At 42.5% G+C, this 25,266-nt stretch overlaps 1 protein-coding gene across 3 annotated transcripts in view; it reads left to right on the top strand.

Annotated features, from left to right (window-relative positions):
* Positions 1–25,266, top strand: part of antxr2a (ANTXR cell adhesion molecule 2a) — a 345,806-nt gene that overhangs the window by 171,745 nt on the left and 148,795 nt on the right. For all 3 annotated transcript variants that reach the window (XM_085963379.1, XM_085963363.1, XM_085963372.1), the window contains 4 exons: positions 1,102–1,180; positions 17,783–17,878; positions 22,339–22,380; positions 22,994–23,089. In XM_085963379.1, coding sequence (XP_085819505.1) covers positions 1,102–1,180; positions 17,783–17,878; positions 22,339–22,380; positions 22,994–23,089 — 313 coding nt within the window. The remainder of the gene's footprint in view (positions 1–1,101; positions 1,181–17,782; positions 17,879–22,338; positions 22,381–22,993; positions 23,090–25,266) is intronic.

Below are 25,266 nucleotides of genomic sequence, written 5' to 3'. Positions count from 1 at the left end.
CTAAGAAGTTGGCAGAGTTCAGTAACCACTCCTTGGTGAAGCGGAGCCGCAAAATGCACTGTTCCTGGCTTAGGTGCAGGTAGGAGAAGTGCTCCCTGAAGACCCTTTTGGGGGGGGGGGGGGAAGGCCTCCTGCTGAGAGCCCTCCTCCACCTCCTCCCTCTGCTGCGAGGAGCTTGCCTCTGCTCCATCTCCCTGTCATGCTGCAGCGTGAGGGGGACTACAGTTAGAGTCCCCATGACTGGGAGAAAGTGGTATGGTCAGAGGCCTTGCAGTTGCAGCCAATGCCTTTCCAACATCCAGCAGCACTCCCTGCACACTTTAACAATGGTCTTCCAGCAAGCCAGTATTGATATAAACTCTGCAAGAGCCAGTACAAGAGAAATAATCAAATTACCTGCAATTTGGATATAGCCCTTTAAATAGCACTGGCAGGGGTTTCCTTGTGCAGCTGAATGCATGTTCAGCTTGGCGTGTTTAGGAGAGGACGTTGTTTGGAACACCGATATCCAAACTGGGAGGTCGTGCATCAAATTAGCGTTATACACTGACTGACATCACGATCTGCCTACTCTGAATACTGCCGGTGCATAGCCCATGTTATCACTCTCACCAAGATGGTGACCAGCGCGGGCCGCGCCAGAAGTGGGCAGAAACGAGGCGGCCGCCATTTTTTTTCCCAAAACCGGCATTAACTGTTGCCACATATGTGCCGAATTTTGCAGCCATGGACTTTACCAGAATTATTTCCCTGATGCATTGTGTGATCAAGTGGCAATGAGCAATGTAATTTTACCTTGTCTGTGCATTACTATGTGTGTAATGGTGCTGGATAGCATCCATGATATTGTACCTCTGCTACACCAATGATTACGAGAAATAAAAAAAATTGCAGTCAATTCTGAATTATTTCCTTACTAACACAGAATTACATTCTATGGCCTAACCATACAGAAACAATGAACAATATGTATTCCCTTAGCAAGCATACAGTTCTATCAATAACCTGACACTAGTTTATTAGTTATGTACTTTGCAAGATTGTGCAATTGCCTAAATAATTAATTTCTATTGATTACATATATTAATATTTCTGTTGCAGAACAATGGATGTATTGGTGAGTTTGAATGATGGGCAGTCATTCATCTCTAGTTCAGTTACCATCACTGCCACAGCTTGCGTAAGTAAAGAGATTAATTTATTCAAACGATTCAAACAAAAAGCTACACTATATGCATGAAATACAATATTGCTGTTGAAGGTTATTTTGAAAAAGTGTCAAAGTCCAGCTTAGCCACATCATTTATTTTCACTAATGCAATACAACTCAGTTAAAATGATATTAAATCAAAACCATTTTCTGCTTGTCTTCATCTGTAGAAAATTACACTAAAATTTTATGTATTATTAGCACAGGTGTAAAAGCCACTTGTACCAATTTTATTCAACTGAGCTGCTAACAAAAGGCTAATTACAGATTTGCGTCAGTCGCACAGCAGGTTTGTAGCCTTTTAAAGCATGAAAGTGATGTGACATGCACTGCATTGTGTAATAGCCCTTTTCCTGTGTATAGTGTTCCTCACACATAATGTTTAGATGTTCACATCACAAAGCCAAATGTGAATTCAGTGCTTACTACCATTTGGACCAAAATTCCATGGAACTGGATTGACTATTGCTACAATGAGGTCATCAGGCATCTACAACACTTCACCAGATAGAAGGGATAATATGAATGCCCCCCACCCTTTTAACTGCCATTATAGTGCTGCTGATTGTATGTTAAGCAGATGCATCACTGCCCTAATGTGCAATACTTGGGTGATGAGAATTTGGAGGTAACTTCAATTTTGTTTTAAAGATAGCATAAAATGTTGGAAATACGCAGCAGGTCCAGCAGCATAAAGAGAAACGATCAGTTAACGCTTGTGTGTGAACCCTTCAACAGGACCCTAACCCTTTTTTAATAGCCATCCATAGGGAATCCTATTGAGATATGAAATGGGCTTTTTTTTATTTGTTAAGTTTGAATTGGTAAGAGGAATAAATCTGAATATAGACCCGAAGTTTGCGGTGGGTAATGACAGCGAACTAACAGCGTTCGCCGTTATTGCCCTTCTGAAATTGACCACAATTTCAGGATTTAGCACATGCCTATCTAAACGCGGAAATCCTGAAGTTGCGGTCAGTCATTCACTGCTCCGACACTGGCTGCGCTGTGGAACCCCCAACCCCCCTAGGCGGCAATCAATGAAATCGGTGAAACTGATGAAAACTTGGGCTTTTCCGCAGTAATATCACTGTTAAATACCCCATTAAATGTTGAGCCTTGTTGGAAGAGGTATAACAGGGGTTTTAACAGCGTATTCACAGAATCACAGAATCACAGAAACCCCACAGTGCAGATAGAGGCCATTTCGGCCCATCGAGCCTGCACCGACACATATCCCACCCGATCCCCGTAACCCCTACACCAACACATATCCCACCCTATCCTGTAACCCCACGTATTTAATCCCCCTAACACTAAGGGTCAATTTATCATAGCCAATCAACCTAACCTGCACATCTTTGGACTGTGGGAGGAAACCGGAGCACCCGGAGGAAACCCACGCAAACACGGGGAGAATGTGCAAACTCCACACAGACAGTCGCCCGAGGCCGGATTCGAACCCGGGTCCCTGGCGCTGTGAGGCAACAGTGCTAACCACTATGCCACCGTGCTGCCCGTATTGACTGCTAAACAAACGTTCTGGCCCTGAAAAACTCATTTTTATATTGGTTGAGTGTCAAGTTTCTCTATTACTTGAACAAACTTTAAAAATATTTTTTTTTAATGATATTTCAGCTTCTACCTTATCCTCATTTGAGAGTCCCCATCTTTATTGCGCTCTCTAACATTTTTATAAAGTCCGGATAAAAGCAGCTTCTCATTTCCTGTCTGAGAGAATTCTGTGGGAAGCTTTCTTTGGGGCCACCGGCGAGCACCTTTGCTTCGTGGCTGACCTGGAATTCCGGGCCATAAAGTTTGTATCCATCTCATTACCTGTAATATTTCATGGGAGATTTACTAATAATATAAAAATTATGGGGATAAAATTCAGCTTTGGTGGGGGTGCAAAATGGGCGATAGCGGATAGGCCGCCTGTTAAACACCACACCTGTTACTGTTCGTTTTCCACCCTCGCCAAAGTTGCATTTTACCCCGAGTATATCTGGTGTGTATTTCCTGTCCATTGCAATTCTCTGTCTCACTAACTTCTTGCATCGTACTTCAGAAAAGAAATTGAACAAAGAAATTGTCCTGGAACACACTGCCTGAGGCAAGAAGACTGCAATTTGACATCTGTATGAAACCAGTATTTACGTAAAAACAAGGAGACTGTGCAGCCTTAAAGGAACACGTTTCTGATCTTGTAAAATAGCATAACCTTACAAGCAGTACCATAGGAGATTTATTAGTAATATAAAAGCAAAAGGGGGTAGAATTTCGAGCTCGGCACAACGCAGAGCTCTTTCATCTCCGTACCCACTTCTTTGGCCAGGAGTCTTTCCCCCGCCCTGCACAGCGGACCCTTTCTCCAGTTTTCAGAATTCGCGTTCTACCTAGACCCCTCCTTCTGGCCTCTTACCCTCTCTAGATCTTTTCATTGCAAATTGTCGGCGTGACATCCGCCATCTCAATGTCTCTGCTCCCCTCACTTACTCCAACCTACCTCGCTCTGAACTTGCAGCACTCCATTCTGTCAGATCCAACCCCAACATTGTCATTAAACCTGTTGACAAGGTTGGTGCTGATGTTGTTTGGCGAACCGACCTCTACCTTGCGGAGGCTGAACGGCAACTCTCTGACACCCCCGCCCCGCCCCCCCCCCCCGGACCATGACCCCACTACCAAACATCAAGCAATCATTTCCAAGACTGTCACTGACCTCATTTCCTCTGGAGATCTTCCCTCCACAGCTGACAACCTCAAAGTCCCCAACCCCACACAGCCCGCTTCTACCTCCTGCCCAAGATCCACAAACAGGACTGCCTGGGTAGACCCATCGTTTCAGCCTGTACTTGCCCCACGGAACTGATTTCTTCCTATCTCGACTCTTTTTCTCCCCTTGTCCAGTCTCTTCCCACCTATATCCGCAACTCTTCCGACACCCTCCGCCACTTTAACAGTTTCCATTTTCCTGGCCACAACCATCTCCTTTTCAGTGGACGTCCAATCCCTCTACACCTCCATCCCACACCAGGATGGCTTGAGAGCACTCCACTTCTTCCTTGAACAGAGGCCCAACCAATTCCCATCCACCACTACCCTCCTCTGCCTGGCTGAACTTGTTCTCACATTGAACAACTTCTCCTTTGACTCCACTCGCTTCCTCCAAATTAAAGCTGCCCTTGTCCTTCTAGGTGGTAGAGGTCGCAGGTTTGGGAGGTGCTGCCGAAGAAGCCTTGGCGATTTGCTGCAGTGCATCTTGTAGATGGTACACACTGCAGCCACAGTGCGCCGGTGATGGAGGGAGTGAATGTTTAAGGTGGTTGATGGGGTGCCAATCAAGCAGGCTGCTTTGGTGTTGAGTTTCTCGAGTGTTGTTGGAGCTGCACTCATCCAGGCAAGTGGAGAGTATTCCATCACACTCCTGACTTGTGCCCTGTAGATGGTGGAAAGGCTTTGGGGAGTTGGGAGGTGAGACATTCGCCACAGAATACCTAGCCTCTGACCTGCTCTTGTTGCCACAGTATTTATGTGGCTGGTCCAGTTAAGTTTCTGGTCAATGGTGACCCCCAGGATGTTGATGGTGGGGGATTTAGCGATGGTACTGCCATTGAATATCAAAGGTTAGACTCTTGCTTGTTGGAGATAGTCATTGCCTAGCACTTGTGTGGTGCGAATATTACCTGCCACTTATCAGCCCAAGCCTGAATGTCGTCCAGGTCTTGTTGCATGCGGGCATAGACTGCTTCATTATCTGAGGAGTTGCAAATGGCACTGAACACTGTGCAGTCATCATTGAACATCCCCATTTCTGACCTTATGTTGGAGGGAAGGTCATTGATGAAGCAACTGAAGATGGTTGGTCCTAGGACACTGCCCTGAGGAACTCCTGGGGCAAGGATGATTAATTTATTTAATATATCCCCTCTTTTTATTTTAAATGCACTTATCTCATTACTAATCTCATCATCCATGTCTTGTCCACCTGTTCTATCTCCCTGGTAAATACTGAAGCAAAATAATTATTTAATATTTCTGCCATCTCTCTATTGCTACCTGTGGTATTGTCCTCACTACCCCTTAATGGCCCTATTCCCATCCCAACCTCTCTTTTATTGATATGCCTATAAAATATTTTACTATTTTGTTTTATGTTCCTTGATAATTTAATTCATAGTTCCTCTTTGCCTCCCTAATTTTTTTGACTTCTCTCCTAACCTTTTTGTATTCTCTCTTATCATGCATTCCCCTGTTGTCTGTATATTTAATTTATGACTCTTTCCTTACCCTCAATTGTTCCCTTATGGCTTTATTCATCCATGGAGTCTCATTAGTGTTTAGTTTGTTCTTTTCTTTTAGCGGAATATATTTTTCCTGCTCTCTGTTGAACACTGATTTAAATGTTTCCCATTGCTGGTCTGTGTTGTTTGCCAATATTGTTGCCCATTTTTGTTCCCAAGTTCTATTCTCAGCCCCTCAAAATCAGCTTTTCTCCAATCTATTTACCTGGTTTTCGTCATACTTATGTCCTTCTCAATTATCATCTTAAAGCGTTTTATATTATTGTCACTATTGCCTATATGTTCCCCTACCTTCTCTTATCTGCTCTGGTTCATTCCCCATTACTAGATCCCGCTTGATTGGCACCCCATTCACCAACTTAAACATTCACTCCCTCCACCACCGGCGTACCATGGCTGTAGTATGTACCATCTGCAACATGCACTGCAGCAACTCATTGAGGCCTTTTCGACAGCATCTCCCAAACCCGCGACCTCTACCACCTAGAAGTACAAGGGCAGCTGGGACATGGGAACACCATCACCACCAAGTCACACATCATCCTGAGTTGGAAGTATATTGTCATTCCTTCATCGTCGCTGGGTCAAAATCCTGGAACTCCCTCCCTAACAGCACTGTGGGAGTACCTTCACCACACGGACTGCAGCGGTTCAAGAAAGTGGCTCGCCACCACTTTCTTGAGGGCAATTAGGGATGGGCGATAAATGCTGGCCTTGCCAGTGACACCCATATCCCATGAACGAATAAAAAAGGGAAAAGCAGACATTTCATCATAGGTTCTGACTTGCAGCCTGAACAGCAATTAAAGATTGATTGATGTTACCTTACATAGTTCCCTCCCTCAGACTGGAGTGCATCATCACCCCCGGCAACCACATTTTAATTTAAGTTTCTGTTAGTGGTTTTTTTTGTTAAGTTACAGTTTATTGTTTGCACAAAAGCATACATAGTTCCCTCAACTATGAAACTAATTGATCTGAGCCTCTAGTTTCTTATCATTTAGACTTTGTGCCCTTAATAGGACACAGCTGCACCTTAGCAGCAGAATTAATGCATTTTGTACTACATGATATTATACTCCCTCCTTGTAAATTAGCACATCTTCCAACTTACTTCAGAAAAGCTAGAGCAATACACTGTAATATTTAAAAACTGCATAATAAGTTTATCCAGATGTCACATTCTGGTTGTCATATTTTATTTCAGATGCAAAACAATCTTAAAAGTGCTGGTTGCTTCTGAGCTGCAAGTTTGAAAATGACTAGAACTAAAGTTCCTTGACCAAGATTGACCTGAGCCTCTGTTTACTTAACTGCTGGACTTTGTGACCTTAAAGGAAGACAGACATACTCTAGCGCATGGGGGGGTCAAACACATTTTATATGACGGGCCTGACATTTGGCATCCTGGCATTTGGCATGGATCCCATTCAACAACATTTATTAAAATAGAAATAGATAATGATAAAACATGTTGGTACTTTATAACATTTAGATTTTTTTCCAATATTGCAAATTGATAACACTTTAAAAGTATTTAATTGCCTGTAAAGTTCTCTGGGATGTCCTGAGGTCAGGAAGGCACTATATTTAAAATGCAGGTTCTATTTGCTGCTGCTGTTGCTCCCCGATACCCGACACTACTTGGCTTGAACCATTGCATCAATATTTGGAGCAAATCAATGGGTTTTAGCTATCTTGAGTACCAAGTTCAGGTTTGTGTCAAAGTTGAGAACATAGTTTAAACTTGTTGATATTCATGATGGAGAATACTTGTTCATACATGTACATGCTATCAAACATGGAAAGAATTCTTGATGGAAAGGCTATCAAGTTGGGATAATTTGGTGCCAGGTTTTGCTAAAATTTTGAAACAATATTGGAAAACGTGTCCCTCAACATAAGAACATAAGAATTAGGAATAGGCCATACGACCCCTCGAATCTGCTCTGCCATAGCTGAGCCACATTAGTTTCATCAGTGCTTTTATCAGTTGCAATTGAAAAAGTGGCAAAGGACTTTGCCTTGCCCCTGAGTTCTCAGCTAAATCACTGATTCAGTGATTCTGTTCTTGAGAGGTTGATATTTGCAAAAGCTTGTTGTTTACCTGGGCACACTGTTTCTGCAGCTTTTGGCATGCTTCAAAAATTCTCCCTCAGAAAATGGTTTCGCAGGCACAGCTATTTCATGGGCAATCACATTGCCCACCTTAACAATAGCATCACTTACATAGAGAGCATTAGTAAACATTGACTGCTGCTTTCTAACGATCGTTCTAATTCAGAAAATGTATCTACAGGAAACTTTCTGATATCCGGCACTGACGGGACCGAGCTGGTGCCGTACCATCAAAAGTGCCGGACATACCAGCGTTAATGTTGAGAGATACGGTGTTCTGCCCTTGCAGCGCGTTCCTATGCAGAGCTAGACAGGTAGCTAACAACTTGATATCTTCCCATAAAAATCACAAGGCTTGACTTTTCTTGTAAAACTTTACTGAAAGATTCTTATTGTGAAGCTGAAATACAACACAGAAATGGAAGCACACATTAGTATACAAGCACATAACTGATACGCATACACAAATTTAGGTACGCCTGAGCAACACCGTACATTTGGCATGTAAATTACCAAACACGTGGAAACACAGCTTACTGTGAATATACATTTAGCAAACTGGAAGGCATTCTCTTTAAATTAGCCCTGTACATAGTGCATCAAAATACAGCTACAAGTTAACCAGCTAGACAGAGAGCGAGCACTTCATGGCTAGCTGTGTAAGTTTGCTTACAGAGAAAAGTTACAAACTAAACATTTTCTGCAAAATATAGTGTACACTAATCATCTATAACATTCTCAAGTACTTACAGACAAATAATATCCAAGACTCAAGCATGGCAACAATATAACTTCCCAGACCATGTGTAGCTGTAGGTCTGTGATATACAGTAGTTTACTTTACTGCACTTACTGTGCTTTACTGTGCTTTTACTGCAGTTGCTAGGTACCAAATATCCACTAGGTGGCGGCACACAATGGGAATCGACCCAACTTACTCAAACCCCTGAATTAACTGGAAAACTAACATAAATTGCTAAAGAAAGACAGCACATACGGAACTGAAAAGCTCCGTGTGAATTAACAAACCCTGTTGCTTAGCAACAGCTTCAAAACAGTCGGCTGCAGCTGCAAGCGTCTCTAGCTGAAGCTGTTGCTGTAGCTACAGACCTTGCAGTGCCTGACTGGGGAAAAAAAAAGCAACGAGAACTAAAAAAACTTATAGAAAATGGCTCCTGATTTTTGCCGTTAGATCGAGTATTCCGGACATATAACCTCCGGATAAACCAAAGTCTCCTGTACTTGTACCTTTCCTGTGTACTTACCATATTTCTCACTATGATTTGCTTCATAGTGTCTTTGAATAGTGCATTCTTTTGCCACAGCTGCTTACAAATCAAGCAGGTGGATTTTCCATTGATGTCTGCAATTAAATACGAAATTCTCCATTTCTCTTGAAACGCACGTCACTCTTGATCTACTTTTCTCTGAAAACATGGCGGCCAGTTGTGACTACAGAACATAAAAATCAGGGATTAATGTTATGAGACATTGAATGAATGAATAAATAAATGAGAATTCATGAAGAAATAATCCTGTCACATTAAGCAGCTCCAGTAGTACATTTCCTTCATTAAACATTAACAATACAAATTTATGCATCAATATATCTTTATTTTATTTACACTGGGAAATCAGTCCCAAATCAGCAAAAAAAACACCCAGTCTGCAAAGACGACTCTAAAACACTCACCTGAAACACAATCAACCTGTGCAGCAACTGTGAGGGGTCACCCGACCACCACTGACTACGCTCAACAGCCAAAAGAGAAATGTAGAATCCAAGTGCCCAACTTAAAAGGCTTCAACTAATCAGCGCTTCCTGACTCTCTTAAATCACAGCACCAGGTGATTGATAAATCACACCCAATTTAAAAGGACCTGACTTTCAAATCTGAATGGGAAATGCAGCTTCCCAATTTCAAAATTTTTCCAGTGAACAAGTACGGCCAGCCAGTTCAGGAGTCTACAGGCCAGATGAAAGTGTTCCACAGGCCGATTCCAGCCCATGAGACATAGGTTTGACACCCCTGCCCTAGCAGAATGCATTGTACATCGCATAGTATTTTCATTTTAAAAAGATACATATAGAAACATGTCTGTTAAACTATAGTTGTTACACATACAAATTTCTGTTTCACTCTTCTTACTAAAAAAGTATTTTTGAAAAATTCCAACAATTTGCAAATGTATGGAAAAGCTTTCCCACTACCAAAAGATACCTTGTAATTTACTTCAAACTCAAATTTCTTGTGTCAAAACGCACCTCAACTCATTAGTACCTTTATCAAGGTTGAAGAGGCAGGGGATTAAGAAGTGTCAGACAAAAATGAAGGAGATGGAAGCTGCACGTGCAGGCTTAAGATGACAGCTAACTGGTTTGGTCACTTGCTGTAACTGCATGTGGGGCTCGTTAGCAACAAGTGTCCTTGTGGCATCTAACTCTGTTAACGTGGACCCTTTAAAGAAATTTCCCCACAGCCATTGCCAGGTAGCTGCAAAGCAACAATGCCTGCAAATATGGTTGGTGGACTCTTGGTGGGTGTGGCCAATCTGACTTGCAAATGATCGCTGTGGCATGCTTTCTTCAGTGCAGCACCACATAAAACGTGGCATGCTCTTATCAGAGTGCTTCTGAAGAACAGTGAATCAGGCCTGCAAACACATTTATGTCATCACGCCTTCTGCCACCATTCACATTGAACATATAATCATCCACCTGCACTAATATTCTGCCAAATTGATGCCTAGTCACCTATCTGCAGAAGCAGGTGTATATGGGGCATTAGGCTGAGGAAAATTGCAGCCAGAAAATCAAATATATATATCGTGATTGCATGAGGCTGTCAGCCATCCACAAAATATCAAACACAAAGAAATTCATATCTGTCATGTAGAATAACCAACATCTGTGCAACAAGATTTAAGGAAGGCTTCTGGACAGAACAACATTAATGGCTTTGTACTTAATGGGTAATAGCTCATTCAAACCACCTTTTTGTTTCATTGTAGCAGCCTATGGTGTTCCTAGCATCATGGCCCAGAAATTCGGGTCTCCACGAGTGAGTACGCATGAGGTACTCGCCCGTAAGCCCAATGGAAGTGCCGGTTTTGTGCATGCACTGCGCATGCGCAGGAAACCGGCACTTCCGTTCCCCTGAAAGAAGGGGTTCAGAGGTGGAACGCGTGCGCAGGAGAGGCAGCGCGTGCGCATTGAACTTACGTTTTTTTTGCAGGTTTTCCTGGGAGGGTAAGTCTCCAGGAGTTACACTTTTAAAAAGCAGGCGCAAGGCCTGCTTTTTACAAGGTAAGTGGTGAATTAATTAAAAATAAAACATTTTTTCCACAGGTTTATTATTTTTAAATACTTTAAAGAAAGGTAAGTTTATTTTTAGCCCCGTTAGAAAATGTAATTAATTTTTTCAAAAATTTAAATTATTGTTTAAAATAGTTATTTCATGTAATTTATAGTTTATTTAAAAAATGTGATGCTTTTTAAAAATTTATTTGAAGATTTAGTGATGTTTTGTGGCTTATAGTATTTATAGGTTTAACAGGTCTTCCTGTCAAACTTATGAATGAAACATTCCCTACTATCATTGGCTCTCCATGGCCCATGTGATCCCAGGGGACGCATCGAACTAACTGCGCCCCTGGGATACGCAAGCACTGCGTGCCGGCAGTTGGAGGAGGCCCAGGATCAGAATCCCACGCGGGCCCACAGCTCAACAGCCGGCGCGGTAGGTAAGTGCAGGTCGGGGGCTTGCACGCGTGGGAAGCCCCCGACCCGAATTTCTGGGCCCATATCTCAAAGTAGGGCATCTCAAAGCCATCATTTGTCCATGACAGCAGAGACACATTTTTGAGTTCATTTTCATTTTTCTACCGTTCTTGGTTCCCAGTTTCTTTGGAACTGCTTTTTTGTTACATTTTACAACCTACATTCTTCTAAAATACATTGTATTAATAGAATTCATAGGAATTCCTTTAACGGAGTGACTGCTGCCAATGACCGGAAGCTGCGCAGAAGTGTACTGCGCATTAATCTGGAACCTGAAACATGGGCCGCGATTTTGCTGGCGCTTAGAGTGCGGGTTTGGAGGTGTGTCCACTGTCAAAATCAAAATGATTGACAGTGGGTTGGGAACCCACACCGAACCCGCCTCCATGTAAGTTTCCAAAGTGTCGGGTCTGCGATTTCAGAACAAACCCGACACCAAGCGACGGGAGAGGCATTTAAGATAGTTAAATGCTTGTTAAATTTCTATTTTCCCACTTTTTTAACGGGGTTCACGTCATTTGGAGATCACATCAGGTAAGTAAGTCGGGTTCTCTCTGTCACTCCATTGCTGTGAATAGGTGATGGCTGCAAAAGTGGTATGAAAGCTACCATTTCACAGCTAGTCACGTTCCAATGTTAGAAGCTTCAGCCTTCAGGAGTTGGAAGACACTTCTGAGCTTTATGCAGTTTGGAAGTGCTTGGAGTAAACTCTCTATCCACTGTCACCTCCTTGGAGCAAGCTCTCATCATCTGTCATCTCAACTTCACCTGCCATCTATTCCAGCAACATCAGCGCCCTTTAAAAATCTCACCTCGGTCCTCTGAATCCCAACACAATCGGCCCAAACACCAACATCACCAACAACAATACCAACCTTCTCCGCAATCACCTGATGCTGCACAAGACACAGGGCATCAGCACCCGAAAACATTGCTACCCGGGAGGCCAGCGATGGCATCACCATGGCCAGATTTACTTCACTTGACGCTGTACACCCTGGCTGCCACGTGATGCGCCAGGTTGACACCACCCCACAACAGCACCATAAAGCATCCCTACAATGTCCAAGCCATTCCTTTCGCACTCCTCACAATTGGGGGGTGGGGGGGGGAAGTTATGTCTCAATGTTCACTGGAACTCACTAAGACACTTCTAAAGGTGAGTGCAGATCTGTCCAATAAGGTAAAGTGTTGAAAATATAGATTTCAATTTTTGACAACACACTAACAGAAACTTCACATGAACATTGGCTAAACCACCCAGGTGCCTAACCTTGTGTGTTGTTAGTTCGTATGTTTGCAGTTGGTTGAGGGTGAGTGTGAGAGGTGGCTAGTGAGATGGGGAAGTGATAATATAGATAGAGAGGGATGGATGGAGGTACAAGGTAAGTTGGTGTGAGTAAAGATGTGCAGGAGTAGGGTAGGGAAGGCAGAGTGATGTGGAAGTGATGAGTGCCATAGCAGGATGAGGTTGAGTGTGGCTTGGCAGTAACGTTTCGTGATCTGCTCAGATCATTGAAAGGTTGGGCCCGCTGCAGCCTGGTCCTTCTGACGACATTGCTGCTTCTGCCCTCCTGTGCAATGTGCAACCAGGCTGCGTTGGTCTCCTGGGGAGGTCTCTTCCGCCCATGGGGAGGAAAGCGAGCCTCCCTGCTTGCTGTGACTCCCTGGAGGGAGTCAATGGAACCTTTGTGCAGTGCTTGTCAGTGTTTGCAGTACCTCAATGCTGTGGAATACTGACAATAGAACTGTCAAGATCAATTTGGACATGGCCTCTTTAAGGAAACCGGCTGATCATGCGTCATCAAATGATGTCATCAGACCCACTTCCTTTTAATTGGCCGGGAACCTCGCAGGGCGGGCTTAACAAGCCCAATCAATGAAAAATTGCTTGGAGAGTGCGGGCTGGGACGGCGACACCACCCCGGCCGCCCCGCACCCGCCTCGGTTGGCGAAATCATGGCCATTATGTTTTTTTTTACATGAGCCCACTCCCTTCCCGGCATTTAAAAACATTTTTTTTACCAGCCCACTCCCATAATGAGCCGGAAGCGTACATGCACAGAACGCTTCTACACAGCTTCCGGTTCGTTGGCAGCAGTCGGTCCTTCCATTAAAGCAGAGATGATCCCTCCTTAGTGATGCAGCATATAATAAGGGTGGAAATTAAAATTACATGAATGACTTGCACCAAGTTGTGTGCCCTCGCATCTTTTAACGCCTTTCATTCTTGTACCCATCACTATTGGTCATGTGTCTTTGGTCTATGCTCACCTGGAAGTGTTAGTGTGGTGCAGATTTGCTGAAGTAGATATAAATCTTCTTGCACTTCTGGAGTTCAATGGAAAACAAATAGTAGGAGTATATAAGCAGCCACGTTACACTCTTTAATCTGTGCCAGCAAAATGATTATACTTATATTGCTGCCATAATACAAGGTCACTGGAAGGGAAAATAGACATTATGGGCTAGTGTTCCAATAATCTGAAATCAATTACAAAGTTATGCTCTCTCACTTCTGTAGTTAGATTACAATCACATGAAGATACTGCTTAAATTTAGGCTTCAAGAACACGAAGAACACATTAAGTGCTTGGGTAACATTTCATGAACATAAAAATAACCCTGCTCCATACATAATATATCGTGCATTGTTTATTTCTTGGTAAACCACTGCTCTGTTTGTGTTAAGGGAGTACTATAGTACCAATATATAGTGCAATATATTTTCAAATCATTAAGCTGCAAGAGGCCAATTGAAAGTGTGAAAGGTGAGAAGAGTGTGGAGTTTAGTTTCAATGGGCGCTCATCCTTAAAGGGAATTTAACCTTGCAGTGTTGTTGGACAGGAGAGTGACCGAAGTTTTGACTCTTGTAAGAGTTTGGTGCTGGTGGGAGTTCAGACTACATTTTTAAGTTAGATATAAAGGGATGGCAGTGTCGGAACAGAGGGACAGGAGTAGGCCATTCAGCCTCTCGAGCGTGTTCTGCCATTCAGTTAGATCATGGCTGATCTGTACCTCAGCTTCATTTATCCACCTTTCCTCCATATCCCTTGATTTCCTTACCTAACAATAATTTATCAATCTCAGTCTTGAAAATGTCAATTGACCCTGCATCCACAGGATTTTGGGGTAGAGAGTTCCAGATTCTCACTAACCTTTGTCTGAAAAAGTACTCCATGATTTTACTCCTAAATGGCCGAGCTCTAATATCAGGATTAGGCGCCCTTGTTCTGGATTCCCCCACCAGAGGAAATAGTTTGTCTGTAGCTATCCTATTAAATCCCTTTATCATTTCAAAGATCTCAAGTAGATCTCTTTTCAACCTTCTAAACTCAGGAGAAGACAAGCAAAGTTTATGCAACCTGCCCTCATAATTTAACCCTTTAAGCCCTGGTATCATTCTGTTGAATCTGCGCTGCACCTCCTCCAAGGCCAATATATCCTTCATGTGATTCAGTGCCCCAAACTGAACGCAGTACTCCAGATCATTGCTTCCTCTAAGCTGCGCGTGCATGTGGCCACGCAGTAATCTGCAAGAAATAACAACCGAAAATGCTGGAAAAACTCAGCAGGCCAGGCAACATCCGTGGAGAGAAAATAGTGTCGACGTTTCGGGTGAACCCTTTTTCAAAACTGGAAAGGAAATGAAATCGATCGAAGGCAGGGCTGCCCTGTTGTTTCGGATTTCCAGCATCTGCAGTATTTTGCTACAGTAATCTGCAAGGTTCCGCGAAGGCTGCTCAATGGGTGTTGCATTGTAAATACCGCGCATGCACAGAAATTTAAAGGGACTGGATATTAAAAGAAACAGGCTGCGTAGAACAAAGTGCACCTTACAGGGTACATTGCTCCAGATGGGATCTGACCAAAACACGTAGGACTGAAACATCACTTCTTTACTTTTATGTTCTAGCCTCCTTGAGATAAAGGCCAACATTCCTTTTTGTACCTGTATACTAGCTTTTCGTGATTTGTGTACATGGACACCCAAATCCATTTGCTTCTCCACAGTTTCTAGTTTCTCATCAATAAGAAAATATTCCAATTTGTCTGTTTTGACAAATTTGACCTCACACTTCCCCACATTGAACTCCATCTGCCACAGTTTTGCCCATTCACTTAATCTGTCTATGTCCCTTTATAATTTCCTGCTCCCATCTGCACAATTTACTGTGCCTACAAACATGGATAGACCATCCTCTATTGCTTCGTTCAAGTCATTGGTAAAAAGCTGAGGCCCCAGTACAGATCCCCAGGGAACACCATTTGTCACCTCCCTGAATCAGAGTACGTTGCCTTTATCTTTACTTTCTGTCTCTTACCTCCCAACCAATTACCAACCCATGTCACAAGTTTACCTCAATTTTGTGTGCTTTCATTTTTGCTAATAATCTCTTGTATGGAATCTTATCAGATGCTTTCTGGAAGGAAGTCCATATAGACAACATCCAGGGGTAGTAAATTGTTGGAGATTTTTAAAATTTATAGTTTAAAATGTAAAAAAAAAACTTTTCCTTTCTGTTTCTTTTCTTTCTCTCCTGCTCTTTATTTCCCCTTCTGTACCTAATTTGACTCTAATTCACCCTATTTCCTCCTCCTTCATTCCTCTTGTTTCTTTCTCAATCCTTAAATCTCATTGGTGAAGGAGATAGACTGTTGGTCCCATTGTTCCTCAAGGTCCCAGATGCTCTGTTGCCCTTGCCCCGCCATTATAAGCTCTAACTTCCAGCAATGTTGTAAGGGGTCATTTTAACGAGCTTGTGGTGTGCGAGATCGGTTTTTGATTTCACACTGCTCGTGAGCGGTTCCGAAGCGCTCCCCCCTCACCGGTTCTAGACACTGGGCTTATTGCCAGACCACCTTGATGTGTTGGCCCAACTTGTGACTCGGAAGACAAATGGATCAGGTGAGACGAGGTAAGTTTTAAATCAAAGGTATCTTTATTTTTAAGGAGAATAAAACATAGAGAATGAAGAAACAATGCAGACAAAAATCATGAACATGCCTCTCAATGGGAACTAAAATTTAACACACAAGAGTTACTTTGACTATCATAATACATCAATTCTAGATCAGCGATATAATAAAACGGGGGTGGAGAAAGCGCACGGCACAACGAAGGACGAATAACACTCCCGAATTACAAAGCCCTTAATATTAAAAACCCTCCCGTCTAAAGTATACCTCAACTAGATCAGCTAGGTGGAGTTGGGCCTCTATGCTCACCAGGGTTTTTAAAACTGTCCTTGACCTTTGTGCTCCTGTATCGTCCGGGACCTCCAATCTTCCTTATGGGACCGGCTCCTGAACCTGCTCGAACTTGTAGGCCCTCCGTGCTCCTCGAACCGTAATCGAACCCCTCCACTCGCTCTGCCTTTGACCTCGTGTCTGTGTGAAACTTTTTTAATGTCTCTTTTCCCCCCAACAGTTATACTGTTTTCTTGCCCTTATCTTGGCGCCAAATCAGGGGTTTTCTTTTGTTAAAGTAATGGGCAGGCTGCTTTGACAAAAGCGGGTACTTTATTTTAATGTCTTGTAAATGAAACTAATGGGATCTGTCCTGTGTCCCTCTGAGTTTGGTACAGATAATAGGTTTTGTCTGTGCTCTGCGATTTCAGAGATGGGTTTGCGTTTTGCTAGCAATTAACACACCTTGAGGTGTAAATACTTTTGTTTTGACTTCGTTACTACTGTAACCATTTTACCATATCAATTGCAGTCAGTTCTGGAATCTTCTAATCGGTGGTGACTCAGGTTTCTTTAAGATACTGCAGTGGTATGTCCTTCTGAAATGAGTCATGTGATCTGCCAACTCCATCTTGTGTTCATAAAATGTGGTCATTTCAGGGGTTTTACAATGTAGACTGTATTTTCCTGGATTTTTGCGAATCCTACAGTCCTCCCTGTGATACAATGGACATCTCAAATCGTCTTTTGTATCATGAATGTTTTAGGCTTTTCTAAAAATATAACAATCCTATTAATAGTTTTAGAGGGGGGCGTAGCATTGCTCTGGAATGGAGAGGGAGGCTAATTGTGAAGGATGACAGTACGGGAAAGATATTAAATATTTTACAATGATGGTGCAAATGAGAATGTAGGTGCACTAGAGGAGGATATGGAATAATCGTTAGAGATAACAACAAAAGGAATTGGTTCTGAAAACGTTAGCAGAACCCAGGGTGGATAAGTCAGCTCTTGTTGCTCCAATGATGCCCTAGTCTGCTGCTCCCTCAGCCACCTTGCAGTGTCTGGAGTTTTGAATAAAAAGTAGCAAACAAACAATACTTTTCGTGATGTTTGTAAGATTTGACTGCTTTGAATTGCATTGTAAAAATATCTACTGCCTTATATTTCTTTTGTAGTCTGATGGGACAGCTATACTGATTGCCATATTCACCATACTGCTACTGCTGGGACTAGTGTTGCTCTGGTGGTTCTGGCCTCTCTGCTGCAAAGTGGTGAGTATGAATAAATGCAAATTTTATACCTTGTGCTTCTTAAAACTCAGTTGACTTTCGCCATCAATATTCAACAGTGTTGAGTGTATTGAATTAACTATCCAATCTGCATGAGATTTCTGTACAAAACCGGCAGAAATGACTCAAAACTGAAAAAGTTCTAGAAAGTATAAACTGCAACTCTAGTTCTAGCTTCATACCTTTAGTTTTGTACATTTACTTGTATCAGTTGTGGGTCAAAACCAATTCTGAACTACATATATTCTACTTCACGCTCGACAAAACGTTATTCTTCTATATATATTTAATAAGTTCAATATACTAAAGTTCAATATTCTGCAGTTCTATTGGTCTACTTTGCTTCAGACCCTATCGTTTTAGCTCCGAATCAATAATGGTGCTAATAGCTGACTCAGAGGCTCTCCTGCCAATATACATATCGGGAAACAGACAGTAAGAATTTCTACAGGTATATAAAAAGGAAGAGAGTAGCTAAAATAAACATTATCCCTTAGAGGATGAGACTGGGGAATTAATAGTGGGAAATACAGAAATGGCAGAGACTTTAAACAATTATTTTGGCTCGGTCTTCACGGTAGAAGACACTAAAAACATCCCAATAATAATAGATAATCAAGGGGCTATAGAGAGGGAGGAACTTAAAACAATCTCTATCACTAGAGAAAAAGTACTAGGCAAACTAATGGAGCTAAAAGCTGACAAGTCCCCTCAACCTGATGGCCTGCATCCTAGGGTCTTAAAAGAAGTGGCTGCAGAGATAGTGATGCGTTGGTTGTAATCTACCAAAATTCCCTGGATTCTGGAGAGGTCCCAGTGGATTGGAAAACCGCTAATGTAATGCCACTATTCAAGAAAGGAGGAAGACAGAAAGCAGGAAACTATAGGCAAGTTAGCCTAACATCTGTCATTGGGAAAATGCTGGAATCCATTATTAAGGCGGTAATAGCAGGACATTTAGAAAATCATAAGACAATCAAGCAGAGTCAACATGGTTTTATGAAAGGGAAATCGTGTTTGACAAATTTGCTAGAGTTCTTTGAGGATGTAACAAACAGGGTGGATAAAGGGGAACTGGTAGATGCAGTGTATTTGGATTTCCAGAAGGCATTCGATAAGGTGCCACATAAAAGGTTACTACACAAGATAAGAGCGCATGGGGTTGGGGGTAATATATTGGCACGGATAGGGGATTGGCTAACTAACAGAAAACAGAGAGTCAGGATAAATGGGTCATTTTCCAGTTGGCAATCAGTAACTAGTGGGGTGCCACAGGAATCGGTGCTGGGGAGAGAACGGGAAAGTGGTGTTGAGGCCTAGATTGGATCAGCCATGATCTTAATGAATGGCGGAGCAGGCTCGAGGGGCTGATTGGCCTATTCCTGCTCCTGTTTCTTCTGTTCTTATGAAATCATGGGCACTCTACCCATGATTTTACATCTATTCAGCTGTAAAATCTTTGGGAGAGTGCTTCCAATTTCCCGATATGTAGTGTAAAACACTTGGTTAGTCCTGGTGAGATTTCAGTAATGAAGCGTGACTTTACTAATCTTGTTGTTAAGATCTGGAATTCACTGCCTGAAAGAGTGATGGAAGCAGATTCAATAGTAACTTTCAAAAGAGAATTGGATATATGCTTGATATGGGAAAAATTGCAGGGCTATGGGAAAAAAGCATGGGACTAATTGATATTAATATATTAATTGAACAGTATAGATGCATTTTAGGGGAACCTAGATAAGTACATGACAGAGAATGGAATAGATGGATATGCTGATAGGGTTAGATGAAGTAGGGTGAGAGGAGACTCGTGTGGAGCATAAACACTGGCACAGACCTATTGGGCTGAATGACCTGTATCTGTGTTGTAAATTCTATGACATTCTTTTTAATTGGACAGCTCTTTCAAAGAGCCGGCACAGGCACAATGGGCTGTATGGCCTCCTTCTGTGCTGTAAGATTCTATGATTGTTGTTACTGCTAAAAGCTTTTCACCTTCAGAGGTGGGGATGCCACTTTACCGAGGAATTTATTTCTTAATACCAGAATTATCTCCTGTACTTGGGGTATCCACCTGAAAAGTAAAAGCTTTTCTATGCTCATTTTCAGATTTTTTTTTTTTGTGTTCAAGTGTGATTGCCTGCAGTAAAGGTCATTCTTTTTGCAAAAGTTAGGTGCAACAGAGCTTTCTGTCTATCACAGGACACAACTGAACATCTTGAGTAGACAAGACCTGTGTTATCACATCTATAGAGGAAAGACTGATTATAATCACCACAGCTTTTAACAGATTCAGAAACAGCTTCTGACAGAGGATGGTTTCTGAGATACTCAACTTCAGTTTTCTTTATCCCATTACCAATATCAGTCACTACTCCATCATGAGAGAAAAATAAATTCTGTAAAACGATTGTATTACAAACTTCTTGTTTGATAAAGTTTGTCTTGAGTTCTGGAGAGCATTTGATTGCTCTAGTTTCGAACTGTACTTTTGTTGCAGAAAACATTTCCTGTTCGCAGAATCATGACTTAATTGTCTCTAATTTCTGTTTGCGCATTTAGAAGAGATCAAAGGAATAAAAGTGTAAAAAGCTCAGTAAAGTGTCTGGGCCAAAGTGACTGAATTAGGCTATCTGCTTTTTAAGGACAAACAAGAAAGATGAGAGATTTTAGATCACTTTTGCCACCTCTTCGCATATGAAAGAGAAAGCGAGATTAATATTTCAGGAGTGATCCTTTGTCAGAATTGACAATTCCTGGTGAATATATATATTTATATAATGTTATTAATGTAGAAAAATGCCCCCAAGGCACTTCACGGAGTTGTGAAGAAAAAAATGGATGCGGAACCAAAGGAGCAGAAATTAGGAGGGGGTCAAACAGGTGGGTTTTAAGGAGGATCTTAAAGGAAGAGAGGGAAGTGGAGAGGCAGGGAGATAAAGAGTGCATAATTAGTGAATTAGAAAGAATGCACAAGAGGTCGATTCAGAGGAATGGAGAGTTCCGGATGGAAGAATTTCAGGGCTGGAGGCAATTACAGAGATGGAGAAGGACAAGGCCATGAAGAGCTTTAAACTCAAGGATGAGAATTTTAAATCTGTGATGTTGAGTGGCAGCGAGCCAGTATAGGTCAGGGAGGACAGAATTATGGGCAAGCGGTACTTGATGCGTGGGATAGGATATAGACAGCAGAGTTTTGGATGAGCTGAAGTATATGGGGGATGGGAGGCCAGTTAGGACATTATTGGAATAATCAAGTCTAGAGGTGATCAAGACATAGATGAAGTTTTCAGCAGCAGATGGGCTAAGGTAGGAGCGATATTAGAGGTGGAAGTGGACGGTCTTTATGCTAGAGACAATATGGGGTCAGAAGCTCAACTTGGGGTTGAAGAGGTCAAGCAGTCTGACATCAGAAGGGTCAAGAGAGGTAGAATTGGGTGTTTTTAGGTTACATATGGAAAGAAGCTGATGCTAGAGATGCTTTGACTACGATTGGATCTGTAACAGTAGAACCAAGGTAGGGTAGGCTGGAGGAGTGGCATTGGAGGGAAATAGTGGTCAATCACATTAAAGGCTGCAGAGAGGTCAGGAAGGGATAAAGTACCACCGTTAGAGTCACAGAAATGTTGTTTATAGCTTTGATTAGGGCTGTGTTGCTGCTTTGGGAGGGCAAAAAACCTGTCGGAGGAGTTCAGACAGGGAGTTGCAAGATAGATGGGGATGGATCTGGGAAGTGGCAATATGCTTATGGTCCTCGGGGAGGAAAAGAATATTAGAGATGGGACAGTAGGTGGCATGGAGAGGCGTTGAGGGTGTTTTTTTGTGGGGAGGGATGAAAATGCTGGTTTTGAAGGAAGGGGATGGTGCCTGAGCAGAGGGAACTGTTTAAAATACCAGCCACAGGAGATCCATGTGTGTTTTGTGTATTTATAGAAAAGCTTATTCTGCTTAATTAATGAGCTTGATAGGTTTGAGGTTTGTAGGCCTGCAACATGAGATGCATAAATAGCACTTGTGACTAGCTTGTGGTCTAGGTTACCAAAAAGTATTCCACACATGTCAGCGATACAAGAACATCATAATAAATATTACAGGCATTTTGTATTCTTGCGTATCAGATAGAGTTCATGGTCTATCTGATACTAATGAACTGCTGAAGGTCTCATGAGCAGGGTTATTCTGAATTAGTAACACATTCAATTAATTGTTAAATAAATAAACATATGTAAGTGCATCTGTCAACAGGTTGATTTGATCTGACACGAGAGACTAGGTGCTAACTTGCACAAAGTCTTAGTAATTAATAGTCACGGGAGAAGATACGCCAGTTGGCAACCTATGATCAAACATTAATAAATATTAGAAGTGGAATATTTCAGAGAGATCAGTTATATCATCGTTGTTACACAAATAATTTATTCTTGTTTATGATTTGCTTCCAGGTCATAAAAGATCCTCCCCCTCCTCCACCCCCTCCAAAAGAGGTATGTGAATGTTCTGCTGTGTGAAAATGTTGTTAATGAAGAATACTGAAAGAGCAGCATTGTTTTCTGGTCTGAAATATTTCTTTTATGTCTTTTGTTAACCTGTGTACAAAAGTATGACCAGAGCAGTTAGGTGTCCAAGTGTTAAGAGGATCAAACTTCTTTTGATTCATGTATAAATATGTTCTTCGAAACTTTGTTTTTACTAAAACTAAAAAGGTTAAAAATAAAATTACGAAGTTGTCTTTTTGACATAGACGAAAAGATTTAATTAGCCAATTCAGATTTATTGGGAATAATTTTCACCTTGGGCATGGGTGAAAATTTTCAGATTGACCGCCCATTCTATACCCTGCTCGGGTTTTACTTTCCATTAACTTCATTGGAAAGAAAAATAGGGTGGGATGCATAACTGACAGCCAATCTGTAACTGCCCGTTTTTTGCCTATGCCCAAAGTGAAAATGAACCCTATTATCCTTTCAGAATAATTGTTTAATGCTTAATTACAAGTTTAGTACAAAGCCGAAGGAAAATTTGTGTATATATTTATGTATACAGTTATTTGTTGCAAGATAAGTAATAATTTGTCGTACTACTCTACTTACTACATAGGAAACTGTACCAGACCCAGAAATAAAAACGAAGTGGCCAACTGTTGATGCCTCATACTATGGTGGTAGAGGTGTTGGCGGCATAAAAAGAATGGAGGTATATTATTACATTTATTTCTTATTACTGTTTGAGTTGAAGAAATTGGACTTCAACTCACAGAATGGGGTCATAAGGTTAAATTGCTATCATGGGTAGTGGTATGAAATTCCTGACGAGGCCTTGGGGTATATGGAGATGGGGTGGAGCGGACCTTCCACCAGTCCACTGGCAGTATCCCTGTTCCCATCAGAAATCCTGGGATCAGGCTCCTTTGAATATTTTGAATGGGCACCGGCACTGTTTCTGATGCGCCTGTGGGCGGGGAGCAATTTTGAGTTGGCACTGTGGCTCTCCTCCTCTACCTGTTTATGCAATCCAATTGATTACTTTGTATTGCAAGACTGAGCATTTAAAGTTTCCCCCTCCCCTCACCAGGGTCTTGCAACACTGGATGCCAGGAGCTCTCGGGCATCTGTGTTGCCTAGTATTGCTAAGGGAGTAAAGGAGAAAAATATGTGCCATTGTGTTGCACTTGCCCGTTTGTGAGCAGGTGTTTTTTGGGCCCACCTCCTAAAACTGTCAATGTTTCTGATACGGCCAAACTGGCATGGAACTCTGGTGGATCAAATTCTGCCCATCGCTGGCAGTCCACCATATAACCGCTCTCCTTGGCCCCAGGAATTTCAGGGTTCTTTGCTGTACATGTAGTAACTGGTTGTTAGTTCTTGGACAGCTTCTAGTGATTGTTCCAGACTTCGAAGACACTCATGGGCCTACCTTCATGCAAATTTCAACCACCACTGTGCAATTATCTCCCTAGATCACTAGTGATGCAGGCCGGAATTTTACCTGCGCTGAGAGGACGGGATCGGAGGCGGGTTAGCTGTGAAAATAAAATGATTGACAGCGGGTCGGGACCCTGCTGTCAACCCGCCTCCACGCGAGTCTTCCAGGTGTCGGGTCTGTCAGCGCTGAGCAGACCTGACACCAAGCAGCAGGGGAGGCAATTGACATTAAATGCATTGTTAACAGCCAATTAAGTATTATTTTCTGCCTACCTTTCAGTTTGACGTGTTCCCCCACAGGTTACTCGCTGCTTGGGGAATACGTCAGCTCAGCATGTCGTGAGTGGATTCAGCATTGAATTATCTCATGACCTGACAGCTGCCAAAGCTGTATAAAAGATCCCATGTTACAGCTGTTCACTTTCAAAGTTCAGAAACTGTTGGTTACTGCATTTGGAAGACATATTGAGCTTTCTGCAGCTTGCAAGTGTTTGGAGCCAACTCTCTATCCAGTGTCACCTCATTGGAACAACCTCTCTCACCATTGACAGATTGCTTCTGTCATCTCGACCTCACCTGCCATCTATTCCATCAGCATCAGTGCCCTTAAAAATATCTCACCTTGGTCCTCAGAATCCCAACAACAGCACCAACATCAACACCAACCTTCTCCACAATCAACTGATGCTGCACAGAACACAGGGTATCAACACCCGACCACATTGCTGCCAGGGATGGCCTTACCATGGCTAGATTTACTTCGCTTGGCACTGCACACCCTGGCTGCCACATGATGCGCCAGGTTGGCACCACCCCACACTAACACCATAAAGCATCCCTACAATGCCCAAGTCATTCCTTTCACACTCATCACCATTGCAGGAGGGGTACCCATATGTCTCACCATTCACTGCAACTCACTGAGCCACTTCCAAAGGTGCACACAAATCTGTCCAAGAACGCAAAGTGTTGAAAATAAAGATTTCAATGTTTGACAACACATTAACAGAAACTTTACATTAACATTGGCCTCAACACCTATGTGCCTACCCTTGTGTTGTTAGTTGGTATGATTGGATTAGAATGAGTGTGAGGGGTGGCTAGTGAGATGGGGAAGTGATGATATAGATAGAGAGGGATGGGTGGAGGTGTAAAGTAAGTTGGTGTGAGTAAGGCTGTGCAGGAGTAGGGTAGGGAAGGCAGAGTGATGGGGATGTGATGAGTGGCACAGCAGGATGAGGTTGAGTGTGGCTTTACAGTAGCATTCTGTGATCTACTGAGATCATTGAAAGGTTCGCACCACTGCAGCCTGGTCCTCCTGATGACATCCCTGCTTGTGCCCTCCTGTGCAATGTGCAACCAGGCTGTGCAGGTCTCTTCTGCCCATTGAAAGAGAAAAGAACCTCCTTGCATGCTGTGACTCCCTCCCTCAGCATATGGAGGGAGTCA

Source organism: Somniosus microcephalus, chromosome 2, assembly GCF_052327205.1.
Source record: "Somniosus microcephalus isolate GS21.2 chromosome 2, FLI_Smic_1.0, whole genome shotgun sequence".
Lineage (NCBI taxonomy): Eukaryota > Metazoa > Chordata > Chondrichthyes > Squaliformes > Somniosidae > Somniosus > Somniosus microcephalus.
The sequence above is the reverse complement of the archived record's forward strand: the minus strand, read 5'-3'. Positions and strand labels throughout refer to the sequence as shown.